This window comes from Heterocephalus glaber, unplaced genomic scaffold, assembly GCF_053883595.1.
Source record: "Heterocephalus glaber isolate CG9 unplaced genomic scaffold, H.glaber_assembly_v1.0 deba00001673, whole genome shotgun sequence".
Classification (NCBI taxonomy): Eukaryota; Metazoa; Chordata; class Mammalia; order Rodentia; family Bathyergidae; genus Heterocephalus; species Heterocephalus glaber.
The window spans coordinates 20,916,085-20,932,958 of NW_028258410.1; the positions used below are offsets into that span (position 1 = coordinate 20,916,085).

The 16,874-nt window shown below is 44.2% G+C and overlaps 1 protein-coding gene across 3 annotated transcripts in view; it reads right to left on the minus strand.

The window, feature by feature from the left end:
• Positions 1-16,874, minus strand: part of Eya2 (EYA transcriptional coactivator and phosphatase 2) — a 230,915-nt gene that overhangs the window by 55,468 nt on the left and 158,573 nt on the right. For all 3 annotated transcript variants that reach the window (XM_004858102.3, XM_021239042.2, XM_013077191.3), the window contains 2 exons: positions 9,050-9,192; positions 3,044-3,127 (listed from right to left, as the gene is read on the minus strand). In XM_004858102.3, coding sequence (XP_004858159.2) covers positions 3,044-3,127; positions 9,050-9,192 — 227 coding nt within the window. The remainder of the gene's footprint in view (positions 1-3,043; positions 3,128-9,049; positions 9,193-16,874) is intronic.

The window sequence follows — 16,874 nt, forward strand, 5'->3', positions numbered from 1 at the left end:
TGTGCAATCCCCTGATTTTAAAATGTTGGCGACAAATTCACATTTTTTTCAAACACTCTAGGGGCCAAACAAAAATATCTGCAGGCTGAATTTGGCTGGTGGCCACCAGTTAGGAATTTTTGTTTTGATACTATTTTCCTTCTTTCCTTCCTTTGCTTAACAAATATTTACTTGACACCTACTAAGTAGGAAGCACCATTCTATGGACTGCATATAAAGCAATGAGCGAAACAGAAAATAAAGTCCCTGTCCTGCAGCTTTACATTCTAAGTGCTTTCATTTCATTTACATTCATTCATTCAACAAATACCGATCGAGCAATTCTGTCTCCTGCATTGTGCTTGGTTGGGAAGACAAACGTTCAAAGTTCCTGCCTTCATGGTGTGTCTAGTCTACAGGGCAGGCAGACACTGCAAAACACAGACATGGGGAGAGATGCAGTTTAGGTGGAAGGAAACAGTTACCAAAGGCTTCTTGGAGGAAGGAACATGAAAAATGAAAACTAAAATTGGGAATGGTGATGAACACCTGCAGTCCCAGCTACTCAGGGAAGATGAAACTGGACAACTGTGTGAGCCCATGAGTTTGAGACCAGCCTTGGCAACATGGCGAGACCGTATCTCGAAAAAAAAAGACAAAAAAAAAAAAAAGAAAAAAAGAGGACCAGGGATTTAGCTCAGTGGTGCTGCCACCTGCCTCACAAGTGCAAGATACTGAGTTCAATCCCTGGTACAACCCCCCCCCCCCAAAACAACAAAACAACACAAAACCTTGAGCTGAGGATTTAGCTCAGTGGTTCTGCCACCTGCCTCACAAGCGCAAGGTCTCGAGTTTGATCCTTGGTACCAAAACAAAACAAAACACAACAACACAAAACCTTAAAACTTTGAAAAATAAGTACAATTTAACTCTGTAAAAACCCATTCTAGAATATTCTGGGTTATAGCAAAGGGTCCCAGCATGCCTCTCTCCCATGTCTCCTCAGCTGCAGTCATGCCTGTCCATGTGGGGCCTTCTACAGGGAGCACCTAGGATTCCCTACCTTGGGGCTTTCATGGATCAGGCCAGAAGTGCAGGGAGATAGCCCAGAAGAAGCCCTCAGCCCACGACAGAAGTGGACTCTTGGATAACTATCCCAGCTCCCTCAGCTTTTGGGTTCCTCAGCCCGTGTGAGGTCCCACCGCCCACAGCATGGTTCATGCAGCCTCCAACGGCCTCCTTCGTTCCCTGCCCCACTTTCCCACTCTGTACCCTGTGCCTCCAGGGCTCATCTCCCCAGTAATCCACTCACACTCCTCGTCTCAGGATCTATCTCCCAGGAACCCAGCTGAGAAGGGACAGAGCGTGGCTGGTTCAGAACGGCAAACTACCCAGGGCAGGTAGTGGAAATGGGGCTAGAAAGGGGGGGTGACCAGGCTGGCTTGAGTTCTGGCAATGGGGAAGCCACTGGTGCCTTGTTGGCATGCAGCAATGCCACCAAGCTTGTATTCTCAGATGACCTTGCTTAGGGCGCTGTAAGGTACAGGAGTGGAAGTTGGGAGACCAGACAGGAAGCCAAGCTGGAGGTGATAGTGGCTGGGATGGAGAAGAGTGGCTGGCGATGAGAGATGACATGGGAGAGGGACATGGGGCCTGGTAAGGAGCCCTGGACTGTGTCCTTTTCCTGAGGGGGCTCCCAGTTTGGTTTAAGGAGCAGTGGTGGGACACATACATAAAGGGCACACCCAAGGTCACCAGGCCCTACCTGATGCATAAGATATGAGTTGCTGCCCAGAGCTACAGAACTTCACAAGTGGCCATCTCTAAGGACAAGAAGAACAAAGTAATGTGTCCCTGCTGGGTGACTTTACCGGAGTGGACGGGACAACCACAGGACAGCTTGATTTAGTGCACCGGGGTGGCCCCTGGAGAAGCCCACCTGGGGGCGATAGCTACTGTGCCTACTCTGGAGTCTGCACGGCTCTCACCTCTGCCACCATCACCTAAGCCACGCACAGCCCGAACATGCATGCGGGGGTTCCTGCACCACTGCTAGACACATTAATGGCATTCCTACACGGCGAGAAATTTCTGCACCACCAACACCATTTTTATATCCTTTACAATGAAATGGCAGACAATAAATCTATCTTGGTAATTACACATCCAGCTTGTTATGACCCCCATAAAAACCACAAGCAGCTGGAAAAGCCATGAGGTGACGTCAAATCATAGTTCTGGTCTCTAAACAGAAACAAAAATATTTTCCAGGCGCTGGCAAGTCTCAGGGTTCCCACCCGGATGTGGAAGCAGCTGCCTATGGGTCACTCACCTCTGAGCAGATGATCACTAGGCTGTCCTCTTAAGTGCCACCCTCTGCCCCCATGCATCCCCCTAAGGAGACAGCAGATGTCTAGGGTGTCCACCTGTGGTCTGTTAAGGAGTCTTTAGGATGAAATTCCGAGACTCGGCAAGGTTTCGGTTTTAGCAACTCAGTTCATGACTGGACTCTTATGGTGGTATTAAGTCTCTTCCATTCACCCTAAATCAGCCTGGTCTGTAGCCCAGAATTCTAACTGAATTGTTCCCCAACATAATTTGCAAAGCTATCACTAAGACCCATGTTGGAGTCAACAATACCTCCCCCTGGTCCCAGAAAAATGGGAAGGAAGTTGAAATCATTTGCTGTGGATGCTAAGATAACAAGGAAGAAGAAAACCACTTTCCTTCATTTTGTAGCCAGCATTACTGCTGCAGGGCATCCTTGCTCTCTTGGGCAAGAGACCACTGAAAATGATAGGTTTATATGCTACCAAGTACATGGTGGTTGCTTCACATGTTGGAAGAAAAGGCATGGGAGACCATAGAAGGGGAAGCTAATTAAATTTTCACATGTCAAAGGAAAATTCCATAGGCGTTTTCAAACCTGGCATGATCCAAAGGGGCAGCTTTTTCTCGAGAAGCTGCCTCATAATCTGCCACCACAATCCCTAGGACCAACTGGCTGGATCAACAGTCATGTTGAAAAACAAGGAAAAGAGAGAGATACAAAATCGATTCTTACCTTCCCGTATCTGGATGCAAAAGTCCCCGTGAGTAAGGAGTGAAAAATAATTATTGTCTCATCCAAGTCCCACACGAACACACGCTGTGACGAAAGAGAGGGAGAGAATGGAGACAAATGGGCTCGCTTGCATCTGACTTAATGTCTGCAGAAATTAATTCTTTGGAGGAAGAGAAGTCTTGAAGCACATTGTCTGTAAGTTATAAAACACGTGACTCACGAATGCCTTGTGAATCCCCATCCAACCTCATCTATGGAAAGTGCATTCTCATGGCCAATTTTTGGGCTCCTATCAACCCAACAGATGCCAGAACCAAGAAGCCTGTTCTTGCCTTCTACATAAAAACTCAAAAAAGGAGGCATGCAGGCCAAAAACAACAACAAAAACCATATAACTCATCTGACAACATGAAATACTACCATTTTAATTTGCTGCTTACCATAAGCCCAACTTTTTCTGGGCATTTCTGTTTTTAGCAAATCTGGCAATTACCTCCCGAATTCTAAAGAACACACGAATACCTTTACTCATTGATTTGCCAGCAACTTGACAGTATCTTTTGACTGGGCTTTCTGAATGATGAGGGCTTAGCCATGGGAGCCTCCCTTGTTTCTCAGGTACCTTACATTTTTCACACACGTGAACTCCTTTATTACCCATTCCATCAGCTTTGGAATTCTCTCTGGGCTGAAATAGTAAACCCAGGATATAGATCCTGGCCCCCTTCCTCTCCCCTTCCTCCTGCTCTCTCTGATATCTACTGGCTTCAACTTTACTTCTGTCCAGTCAGTAGGGATAGCCTAGTTTGCATGTTTGGTTTTGTTTTGTAACTATAATTAAAACTTCTGTGCTCTGTCTACATGTTGATTTTAATGGTGGGTCATTAGTTAAAAAATATTTACAACTTGTGATCATTCGCCGAAGAGCCAAACTTGCTAACCTTTCACTTTCTCCTCCATGCGTCCAACTTCACAGCCCCAGACCCCCTCAAGGAGAATGCCCCTGCCTCTAAGGTCATAGGTGTTCCTTCAGTCACACTCTGTCCTGATCAAAATAATGCCATATCTCTGTGTAGTCATCAATGAATCACACTCGGCAGGTATAACTTTTTGTTTTTGTTGGAGTTTATTAATTGCTTTTATTTTTTTCTTGTTTAGCAAAAGTGCTTTCATTCCAGTCTCAGATTTAGTCACACTGTCTGTACCAGGGATATGTATCCTCCGTGATAGAATGCTCCATGGAGAGGCTGCCCTCCGCTGCATTTCTGAGCTGGCTCTACTCCTACCTGGATTCCAAGTCTCTCTCTCCCTCATTCCTTTTTTTTAAATTTTTTTTTTATTTTACCTGAGTGTATCCTTAATCTGGTGTTTGTGACTGGGTGCATGAAAAGCAATCTCCCTGAATTCTTGCATATGTGCTAACTTTATTTTCTTCATATTTCTTTGGGTACAGAATTCCAGTTGGAAAACAATGTCCTCTAGATCTTTGAAAGAATTCTCCCATTATCTTCTAGTGGATTTGTGGGTCACTGAGGAAAAATCTGATGTTTCACTGATCCTTAGTCCTTGCAGTTTTGGCTTCTTTTCCAAGAAGGGTCTTTCCTTCTTACCTGGTATCCTTAAGTCCCAGGAGAATATATCTTGTGGTGTGGTATCATAGGTGTGGTCTTTCTTTTCATTCACGCTGTTGACCACTTGAGCATTTTCAGTCTAATGACTTGCATCTTTCTACAGCTTTGAAAATTTTTTAATTTCATCTTTAAATATTATATTTTATTTACCCATTTTATTGTTTTCTCTTTCTGGAATTTCTAACAGTTAAATTAAGCCTTTTGGATTGATATTGCTTCTCCTTTTATTTATTTTTATTATTTTATTTATTTATTTATTTTTTGTGGAACTGGGGATCAAACTCAGGATCTTGTGCTTGCGAGTCAGGCGGCAGCACCGCTGAGCTAAATCCCCGGCCCATTGCTTCTCCTTTTAAACAATATTTTCTATAATTTTGTCTTTTTGATCTGTGTTCTGGGTAATTATTAAACTTTCTCTTCTAGCCTGTTTCTCCATTTAAAAATTATTCATAACTGTTTTTTCTTTTGAATATTCTTTTCCCAATAGCTTCCACTTATTTTATAAATGCAAAATCTCCTTGAATTTTTACAAGAAGACCAATCAGATTTTTTCTAAGTTCTTTTCTGTTTTCTAAATTACTTCATCTCTCATTTGCCCCATTTTTTGGGACTATTTTTCATACTGTTGGTTTCCCTCATTTTCCTGGTGATCATTATTTTTAAGAACAAAGGAGCTTTTTTTCTTTTTTAATCTCTGTGGCTGGTGCTGAAAAGGAGGCAAATACACCTACTTAGTCTGCCACTGTGAACGCGCCCCCTTTTAAAACTCTCGGAGGCCAATGATTATATTTGCACAATGGCATTTGACATGCTTTTAAAAGGAAAGAGGAGTAACTAGAATGAAAAACGCACATTAGCATCTCAGGTTCTCTAGTACAGAGGTTTTTGAAGCAATTAGTAGAAATGAATATTGATTCACGAATTTTTTTTGGTCCAGTTATATTTATGTGCGTGGATGTGCTAGGTCATGACATTAAATGTACTTCTCATTATGGGGTCTTGGTAAAAAACATTTGGAAATCACTGCTTTTCAGGAGTCCGTTTGCAGTTCAATATGCTGCTTTAGTTTATCTGAACTACATGAGCTGAATCAGTGTAACTTAGAAATTTTAGTTAAGGGCTAAGAAAAGCAGTGAGTGTTTTCAGATTTTAGGGCAGGGCCCATTCATTTATCCATTATATCCCCTCCGAAGAAGAAGTTTTGCCTTTCTCCTCCCACCCTAACCCCCGCCCCGAGCCCTGACTATTAGGGGCACATTCCTGGCGCCCTTCTGGAGGTGGCCCTTCTAGGCTGCCACAGTTTGAACCCAAGTGGGTTCCTAACCCTAGAGGGTCAAAGACCTTTTCTGGGGGGAAGTTAAAATTGGGTCTTCGAAAGAAAGTCATTATCTTTGGGTGCCGCTGGTGACCCAGTTTGGCCATATGATCTGAAGGAAAGAGAATCCAAATCATAAAGAGAGAAGAATGGAGGGCCAAAAATGGTTCTGGTTTGTGCCGGGAGTGGGCAGGGTCGGGAGGCTCCGCGGAAAGCTGTGCCGGGGACCAGGGGCTCCAGCCCCTTCCCTCTTGGCAGTGTGTGGGGAGGGAGGGAATAAACGCGTTTCCTGGCCTGGTCTCCCTGGCTGTTGCCAGTGCCTGGTTGACGCTCTCTTGCATCCTGCCCTCGAGCTCTAAGAGGGTCTCTGGATCCGTAGACTAATTTCTGCTTTTTCACTTAAGCAAGCTTCGGTTGGTTTCTGGCACCTGCAGCTGAAGGATTTTAACTAATACACACTCAGAATTTTCCTCCTTTCCACTTTGACATAATTTCTCTCTCATGGGTTTCGGTCATTAACAAAACTGCCAAGACTTAAGAGGTGTGACCCAGGCAAACCCGCCCTGCTGACATTAAGTCCAGAAGAGTAGGACAGCTCACACCTTTCCAATTATTCTCGCCCAGGGGTACTTACTCTGGGACTTAGAAGCAGATGTTTCCAGAATAATAGCGCCCTATAATCTCCAACTTCCATGCCACAACACTCCTGCCTCCTTCCCAGCTTCATGGAAAAATGTCTCTCCAGTCCCACTGTCCCCTACCAGGAGCAGGAGCCCTGTTAGGCTAGTACATTTTTTGTTTTTGGAGAAAATATTAATGTATGTGTTGCTCTCTGAGTTTTCTACAGCTCTGCAACACCACACTGGGAGAAACCCTCAGGAATGTGGGAGAGCAGAGAGCAAAGACAACAACCCAAAGCCAGTTGATTTCTTTCAGCCTTTTGCAAAAGCCTCAGCCCACAGAAGGGATTGTGCAGGGTCTCCTTGATTTGGGAAAGAAGGAGCTTTAAGAACGAGGGTGGGTTTGGTGATGCAAGTTTATAGTCCCAACTACTTGGCGGGCTGAGGTAGGAAGATTGCTTGAGCCCAGGAGTTTGAAGCTGGCCTGGATAGTGAGACTGTATGTTGTTTTAAAGAACCCAAACCTTGAAACAAACAAACAAACAAACAAACTCCAAAACAAGGGAAGCAAGAGCAGAGTACCTTGGTCTGAGAATGGTCCTCAGAGCAGTAGGAACACTTGCTCTGTGGAAGAGCCCTGGGGTAGTAAAGGTGGCTGGTGAACTTTAGCAGGTTGACTAATCATAGGGGACAAGTTTGATGTTTGAAGTGCGTAATACCTATTAGGATAACAGTGCAGACAGCAGCCACCAAAGATACCTGCAGCTGTTCTAGTGAATGTTAGCTAAATACCAAGTGCCTCAATAGTGGACATCTATCCCCCAGCATCTGTCTCTGGTCTTCTGATAAGAGCATCCTGGTTTTTTCCCCTCCTGTGGGCTGTGGGCTGTCTCAGCTGAGCTTTCAATCAAGGGGTAAGCACAGGACCCAAGCCAGGCCCATGGGAGGCTGTCCCCTTGAAACTGACACTGAGCAAAGTGGCCCTAGGATATACAATGGCTTGCTCTTTGGCTAGGCAGGCACCTTAAAGGGTCCCTACATTCCTCAGCACTGCCTTTGGTGCTTCCTTCTAACCTGTCCTTCCTCCCAGGAAGTTCTGTTTGGTTTTCAGCTGGTGTGGGGCATGGAAATCAGCAAGTGGCCGGACTTTCACTGACCGCTGTGGGCTCTGACCTTGGGAAAGGCAGCCGCACTGGACTGTTGAAGCTCTTCTGGTTTCTGAGATCGTTTGAACTCTGAGATCCTCGTGAAAGTTTGGAATGGGAGAAACGATGGCAATGAGATGGAATTTCTTACCACCCTGGTACAGTGGGAACTCGGAGTCAAAATAACATTGACTGTGAGGCAATGATGAAGATGGTATTTCTTCACATATTTGAGCTTGTGGCTCACTTTTGTAGCTGCTGCACAAACTGTATAGGACTACGAGTCGGATGAAGATACATCTGAACTGCCTGGCTTTGACCTAGGGTTGGCCAATGCTATCTGTACCGAGGAACATCCTAGCCAACATATGACTCCTTTTTTTATGAAGAAGTACAAACCTGTGAATTTGCTCACTTTCTTCCCTTGATAGATAATGGTCAATTATATCTTTTTGGGCATCCATTATGCATATGTCCCCACTAGTATCCTCCCCCATGAAGGCTGCTTTGGGGGGAAATTTCAGTGTCTTACCAGCCATCCTTCATTTGCTTTTTTATAACAAACATTACAGCATCCATCAGTCCACTGGTTCTCGGCCTGGGCTGCACACTGGAATGACCAGGGAGCTTTAAAAATGTGGGTGTCTAGGCCCCACCTTCAGCAGGTCTGATTGGGTCTGGGGTGCAGCTTGAGAATGGATGGTTCTCCAAGTTCTGCAGGTGATTCTGGTATGCACCAGTCTGAAGTCCACTGCCTGAGATGCTAGAACCATAGAAAGGATTTGGGCTGCCTCCAGGGAGGTAAGTTTAACTTTTAAAATTACACCAGAGGATTTTCACTTGGGGCAGGGGCATCTGCACTTTACAAAGCATCATGGGGACTCTGCCATGTTACCAGGGGTAAGAACCTAACTCGGCTGAAGGGCTCTGCCTGTCATTTTCTTTACCAGGGACTCTCAGGGTGTAGACTCCAACCCAGGATGTCAGCATCCCATGGGGAATTGTGACGCCTTGCACTGAATCTGCTGAGTTAGAGGCCCTGAGCGGGGCCAGAAGCCCCCTGAGGATGCTGATACTGCCAAGCTTTGAGATGCACCATCCCTCCTGGCTCCAGGGCTGACTCTTCTATCCTGGTTTCTCAACAGTGCTCCAGTGTGACCAGCCTGACTCTTCCCAGCTTTCCCTTCCAGTGGTCCTTTCCTGGTGACCAGGCTTTGTGAACAGCTCTGCCCGTGCCCCTTGCTTGGACCACACACAGAGTTCACCAATCAACACAGGCCCTTGGGATTAATCACCTCGATCTCATTGTCGCCTGCTGGGGACGGGTCGCTGCTCCTCTTTGACCTGCCCCGGAGCTTCCCGTCGGGGGCCCGATGTGGCCTGTCTGTGTCCCCCTCTTTGGCTGGTGTGGAGGGTCCATTGTGTGTGTTGTAGTCACCTGGAGCATGAAAGGGAACAGGGGACAAATCAGAAGCTCTGCTTCTAGGAACTGTCACACGAGCTCCGTCTAAGGTGTGACACCAGCCTTGTCTAACTCTAGAAGGGAGGCCCAAGACCAAGATCATGGAATTGAAACTGCCCTTCAGTTGCTCAGTCAGAACACTTGTTCATGATCTTGCATCGTCCAACACATGTTTGTAAAGCAGACAGCGGGGGACACATCCTGGTGTCCTTGGACAATTGCCTAACTCCCCCATGGGAGCAGAACTGCATTCTCCCTGTTCTGATCCCAATGCCCTCACTGAAGTTGTGCTGTTCTTTAAGCACATAAATTTAAATGCGTGGATTTTTATTTCTCTATTTTCTAGACAGGGTCTGGCTGTGTAGTTAGGCTGGCCTTGAACTTTTAGTGATCCTTCTGCCTCGGCCTCCCCAGTGCTAGATTTACAACATGCGCCACCACACCTGGCTTAAATAGATGGATTTTTATTACATTACCATCTTTGTTTAGCTAATGAGGCTTAGTAAGGTGACTGGATTTGCCTGCTATGTCCTACAAATAAATTAGTGCCACATTTGGTTCTGTCCTTGTCACTGAAGAGTGACAAAACTGTGAGCCAGCAGGAGGCTTCGAGGGCATCCAATCCCACTTTCTTACTTTCCAATTGCTTGTTTTAGCTCCCAAGTGTATCCCACAGCCGCCACCTCTCCTGTCGTAATCTCCAGTTTGGGGATCGTTGGCGGGGAAATGCCTTTGTCTAAAAGTACTTGGCAAAGGACAGCTTCTTTTTCCTCTGCTGGAAGGACTATTTCCCCCCCAAACCCGAGGGATTCAACTGTATTTATTTAATATCTATGAAACTTCTCAGCAGGCTAAGGACATAATAAGAAGAGATGTGATTTCTGAGTTGTCAGGATGGCTAAGCATTCTCCAACTTTCCAGCCGTTTAGAGCTCACCATTCCCAAGCAGTGAGCCGGCAGACACTCTCTTCGGGAGAAAGAATTTCTCCTCGACTCGCAGAGGCTGGACAACAACGCACCGAGGTCCACCCTGATCCACTTGGTCATTTAAGGGTAGTGGGACTTAGAGATCATTTGGTGCCCTTTGTTAAAGTCCAGGCAAATATTTTCAAAAGGGGCAAAGCCTCAGCGAGATGTCTGTCTGCTCTGGTCAGCACAATTGTGTTGAGATTCTGTCCTGGTTGTGTGTATCAAGAGCTCATCCCTTTGTGACCTGTGAACATCTCCAGTTATTAATGCCTTTTCCAACTTCAGTTGGCAGTTTTCATGGAGTGTAAATCTTCTACCTCTTCTGTCAAATTTAACCTTATATATTTCATATGTTTTGATGCTATTGTAAATGGCATTTAAATATATTCTATTTCCCACTGTTTGTTGCTAGTACATGGACATAGGAGTTTTATATATTCATCTAATGCTCCACAACACCTTGGCTTTTAGAACTTTTTAGTTTTAGTGGCTTTTTTGTGAACTCCATGAGATTTTCTACACAGGTGGTCAGGTCATTTTATTTCATGAAAGTTTGGGTTTTTTGTTATATAAAAGATTTGAGGGGGTTGGGGATCTAGCTCAGTGGTAGATGGGATGCCTACTATATGTGAGGCTCTGGGTTCGATCCCTCTTACTGCAAAAATAAAAAAAAAAAAAAAGAAAAACAAATAAACAAAAAAAGAACCACCAAAAGATTAAGTCAATCTAAGTATATTCTTTTATTTTTTTTTTGGTACCGGGGCTCAAACTCGGGACCTTGCACTTACGAGGCAGGTGGTGGAACCACAGAGCTAAATCCCTGGCCCTACCTAATTATATTCTTAGGTGAAAAGAATTATATTTAATTACCTAAGTTAAAGTGAGTTCTTAAATATATTTTCATAGCCATTATTTATAAATGCACATCACTTAATAACTTGCAAAGCACATAGTTTTTGCAGTCTTCATCAACCCTGTTGAACGGTTAAGACAGATAATGAAGATTTTAAAAAAACTGACCAATAAAAATTATATATTTGAGTGTATAACATGATGTTCTGATATATATGTATACTGGAGCAACTAAAATCACTTTAACATATCTGTTACTTCATATACTTATCTGTTTTTGTGGTAAGAACACATAAAATCTACTTTCTTCTTTGGGGGAAAAATCCTTTTACATTGTTGGTGAGGATGTAAACTAGTAGACTATAATGTTAAGTGAAATAAATCAGACACATTAGCTTAACTATCACATGGTTTCTCTTATATGAGAAACCCAAGGTATAAATAATTTAAAGAGCTAAATAAAGGAGAGATAATAGGAAACAGGGAGATGGATCTTCAGCAAATGGGAAGAGGACCAAGAGATGGAGGGAGCGAAGCGAAGGGAAGGGTTAGAAAAAGACTGAAGATGTGTTATGTACATGTGCCAGCTCCTCATGATGAATGTAACTGTCATGTACAGCAAACCTGTACTAAAAAATTTAAAAATTAACCTACTTTTTAGCAATATCAAGTATTCAATACATTGCTATTAACTATAGTTACCATATTGCAATTTATTCCTCCTATTAAACTGAAATATTTTATCTTTTGACTGACATTTTCCTGGGGCCCCCCACCTCACCCTCAGGTAAACACCATTCCACTCTGCCCTATGGATTCCACATTTTTTAGAGTCTCTATACGAGTGAGATCATGCAGTATTCTTTTTAAACACAGATGCTTTTAGTTTCTTTTTCTTGTCTTATTGTACTAGCTAGAGCCTCTAGAACAATGTAATAGAAGTGGTAAAAGTGGACCTCTTTGTCTTAGTTTTGATCTTGGGGATGGTTGTGGGTTTTTGGTAGCTATTTGGTCTTCTGTAATAAAAATACCACAGACTGCGTGCTTAAATGATAGCAGTTTATTTTTCATGGTTCCAGAGGCTGAAAGTCTGAGATCAAGGTGCCAGTTGATCCAGTTTCTGGCAAGGGCTCTCTTTTTGGCTTGTCAGCAGATGTGTTCTTGCTATATCATTGCATGGCAGATGGAGATCATTTCTGCCTTCTCTTCTAATAAAGGCACTAATCCCATTCTCCAGGGTGTCACCCTCATGACCTACCCCCCCCCCCGCCCCGTAGCATCACATTGATGATTAGAGCTTCATTTATGATTCATTCATTGGGAAGTGGTAGAGGCCAAATATTTAGTCCACAACATGTGATTTTCTAATAAAAGAAGTTCTCCTTTACCTTCTGCTCTTAGTTTGGAGTTTGGGAACAGATGATGGACTTTTTAAATACTTTTTTTGGGTATTTATTGATATAATCTGCAATTGGTTAATACTGAGAATAATATAAATTGAATTTCCAATTTTAAACCAACTTTGCATCCCTGGGGTGATCCCCACTTGGTTGTGATGTATTAGCCTTTTAAATATGTTTTTGGGCTTAATTTGCTACCATCTTCCTTAGAAATTTTTTTTTCCTTAGAAATTTTGTATCTATACATATTGGCATATTGGCCCATAGTTTTCATATAATGTTTTTGTCTGGTTCTGGTATCAGGACAATGCTAGCCTTATGGGATGAGTTGGGTGGAAGATTAGGTCTTTAGTTCGTATTCTTTCTTCTTTTTTAACTTAGGCATTTAGTGCTATAAACTTCTCTTTAAGTTCTACTTTCATGACATTCCATAAATTTTGGTATGTTATGGTTTTATTTTCACTCAGTTTGAAGTACTATTTAATTTCTCCTTTGATCTATGTGTTAGGCAGAAGTATGTTATTTAGTTTTCTAATATTGGGAATTTTCCAGAAATATCTGTTATTTATTACTCATTTAATTTCACTGTTGTCAGAGAACATACTTTGTGAGTCTTGAATCCTTTTAAATGGACTAAGACTTGTTTTATGCTCCAGAATGAGTCCATCTTGGCAAATATCCCATTTGATATATCCCACTCATGTTCTTGAAAGGAATGTGTATTTTCTGCTGTTGGGTGGAGCTTCCTATAGTCTGTTACCTGTAGTCTTTTCTTTTTATTCCAGATCCTGTTTTCCCTTCCAGAGAAAATGACTGTTAGCTGTTGCTTTTGCATTTTCCCAGAAATTTTCTATGCAAATATAGTACAGTGTCTTAGCCCCTTTCTCGTTGCTGGGACACAATACTTGACACCCACAACTTAAGAGAAGTTTTGGCTCATTGGTACAGTCCATGGTGGCCTGGCTCCAAGGCACAAATGGCATGGCAGAGGGGCACAGTAGGGGAAAGCTGGTCACATCTTGGTGGCCAGGAAGCAGAGAGGAGTTGGGAGGAAGACAGCCTTCCAGGTCACGCACCCAGTGACCAGCCTCTTCCGGCCAGGCTTTACCCCTAACAGGAAGTCAGCTATAGCAGCCCCACAATCCAATCACCTTGCAAAAGCCATGCCTCTTAAGGACACAAGGCCTTGAGGGACCCTCTCCATCTAAAGCATAACATATAGGTATCAACCTAGACTTAAGTAAGGGGCAGGCTCATCTTTTACTTGAAGCAGTGCCTCTTGCTTTTCCATCACTGTGTTCTACCCCTGGCTCTCTGCATCACTCTTTTTAATGGCTGTATAGCCTCCCACTGGCAGAGGCACCATCATATATTTGACCTGGCTCCTGCCAGTGGATATCCAGGTTGTTCCTGTCTCTTGCTATGATGATGCTACCATAAATATTATTTCTAAGTGTTTGTGTCTTCACAAAAGTTTATAAATTCTTAGATGCAGAGTAGTTGGGTTAAAGGGTGCATGCATTTTTAATTTTGTTACATGTTGCCCAATTGTATGCAAGAGTCTTCTAAGTTCTTCTTGAGAGATTAAAACATTCTCCTTCTGCTGGCTGAGGGAGATGATCTAAAAAGTTTTAAAAAATCCTCCAGCTTCTTTTCAGGGAACTTGCATACACTTAAACATGCAAAAAAGAGCAAAGTCTTAAGCAGTGACTACTGGTGTTTTTTTCTCTTGAGCGATGAAAGATGTTCAGAGTTGGCCCTCTGTGCCAGCAAACTGCCCTGCTGTCATCTGCACACTGGGGACTCATGCTGATGCTGGTATTTGTCAATGCAGCATCCTGTGAGGGGCATCGGGGTGAGTGAGGACAGCATCAAGATCCCCTCTCCAGCCGACGCATAGTGTGAGGGCTCTGCCTGTCTTAGTGCACATGTACCACGCCAGCCTCTGCAGCTTGGAAGTGCTCACTCGACAATATCCAGGATCACTTCAAAAGTGGACTTTTTATGGGAAACTTTAAAAGTGGGCATAAGTGTGCATGTGTATGTGTGTGTGCTGCACACACATGCTCTTCCCTTATAACAGACACTGGGGGAAAGAGGCCAGAGACCTCTGTTAGAACAGACAATTATTTATGTCTCTAGATTTTATTAGACATCCAGTAAAAGCCATCTCGACCACCTATGGTTGGCCCTTAGACCAAGGGATAAATGAAGAACAGGGGGAAATAATAAAGAAACATTTCAAAGAGACACAATGAGCCCTTATGCCTGTTCCTGATGGGAGCAAAGATGACCTTGGCACATAACCCGCATTCCTGGAAGGAGGTCTTTGGAGGCCTGTTCACCCTTGGGTTACGGGTGCTACTCAAAGTGCTCCTGCTCACAGCTCTGTTCTGCCCTACTTTCTCAGGAGGTTTTTGTTCTTCTCCTTTTCTGAATCCAGTCTGCAGAAGCTATATTCTGAAAAGCAAGTTGGCCAAAGATGATTCAGGATTATGAAGAAAGTTTTGGTAGACTTCATATTCTTCAAAGAAAGCAATTTACAAGTTGTTAAATATGTCCTGTGTGCTCATAAATACTCTGGATTGGAGTCACAATGACCAAAGTCAATGCTTAAACCCTAAACTTTCTCAAAAGTTGACTTAAAAATGCACGGCCATGGCGTCTCCGTTTGTCATCAAATCAAAAACACCCCCTCTCAATGGAATCAGTAGCCACACCAAGAACTGTAGGAGCAAAAGAAGTGGGTCTTACCTATTGTTCTTTTTCTAACCATTGGCCAATAAACTGAATGGACATCTAGGCCCCATTAGGCCAGTTTAGCTTCCACAAAGCCGCAGGGTGTTAGTTGATGCCAGAAAAGAAGACAAATGAACAAGTCTCAGCGACACCACTTTGCATCTGCATATTCTGGTCACTGCTGCCATGTGATGTACTTTTGACAAGCACACAGCATCTCATAAGAGAGAAGCCATGTGCCTTGTGGGTCTGCAGAGGGAACGGGCGGCTCCACAGGATGGGGAGTCAGTTGCACAGGCGGTACCTACCGAGGTCTGTGACTGCAGAGGGGCCAGGACATGGGCTCTACAGCATGAGCTGCTTGCCATCCGGGTGTGAATCGTTGCGTGGCTGTGAGCCTCTCTTGTTTTTGTTAACCTGGTGTCTCTTCTGTCACCTGGTTACGGTGCTTAGGCTTCTTTGGGGACTTGCCCTTTCCTTCATCTCTAGTCCATGAGGTTTGGATGGAGTGGCCCCAACTCCAGCTCCAGCTGTGGGCGAGACCTGTGTGCTGTTCCATCCCTGCCTTCCACTCCGCTGGCTGCAGAGATGGTTCAGGGATGGGCAGTGACCCAAGCTGGGCCAAGGGGAGCATGCGGGGTGCTTGGAGGAAGTGTCAGGAAGAAGTCCCTCTGCAGGGGTGGATTCGGGGGAGGACTGAGTCCTTCGTGTCTGGTCACCATCCTGGCCATCCGAGGGGAGGAGCCTACTGGAGAGGGACATGAGCCCAGGAGACCACAGAGCCGGAAGGAAGAGAGACTGAGGTCTTGGGCCTAGACTGACCCATGTGCATCTTGGTTACATGCACCTATAAATAATTCTTCCTCTTCCTTTTTCTCTTCCTTCTCCTCCTTCTTCATCTTCTCCTTCCTCCTCTTCCTTTTTTCCTTCCCCTCTTTTTCTCCTCTGACTTCTTCTTTTGCTTAAACTAGATTTTCTATCTTCTGAAGCCAAACAGTCCTGGCTAATATGTGGGGTGGGGAATGGGTTTCTGAAGATTGAGCTGTGAGAAATGGACACACTTAAGGATTGGGTGAAGGAGCCTGGAATTCCTGAGGCCCCAAGTCACAATATCTGAACCCCTCTTAGAGAATCAAAAAGGCCTTCTGTCCTTGGTGAAGTGCAGATGACATATTCTCAACTGTGCATGGCCAGTGAGCAGCATGAGCACTGGTTACAGAGTCTAACAGGCCCAGGTTCAAGCCCGGTGCCACCAGTTCGTAGCAAGTTACTTAGCATTTCGATCTTGGAAAAAGGTGGTGTGTAATGGAAAACCTGCCTTCCTGAGAATTATGGCTTTCCTTATCACAGATGTTTGTGAAAATACATTTGTGTGATTATTTGAAACTGAGGGGTACTTGGAAAACAGTAGGTGCTGAAAATTATTTGTTAGTAAGTATAAAATAAGTCATTAAAGGAGACCTCAGAGGTATGTGCTTGACACATAACAGAGGAGCATTTAAAATGAGCTTCCTTTCCTTTTGGACCAGGGCTCACAAACTCCAAGGCCTACATGGGCTGGGCAGCTCATGAACTTGAGGTGAGCTGGTGGGATGTGGAATCCTGTGTGTCCTTTCTAAATGGGGTAAATGGATTTAGTATCAGTAGTTTTGTTCCTTGGGATGTGGCTAGAGTGGCAGGATCTTGCAAGAGAAGCCA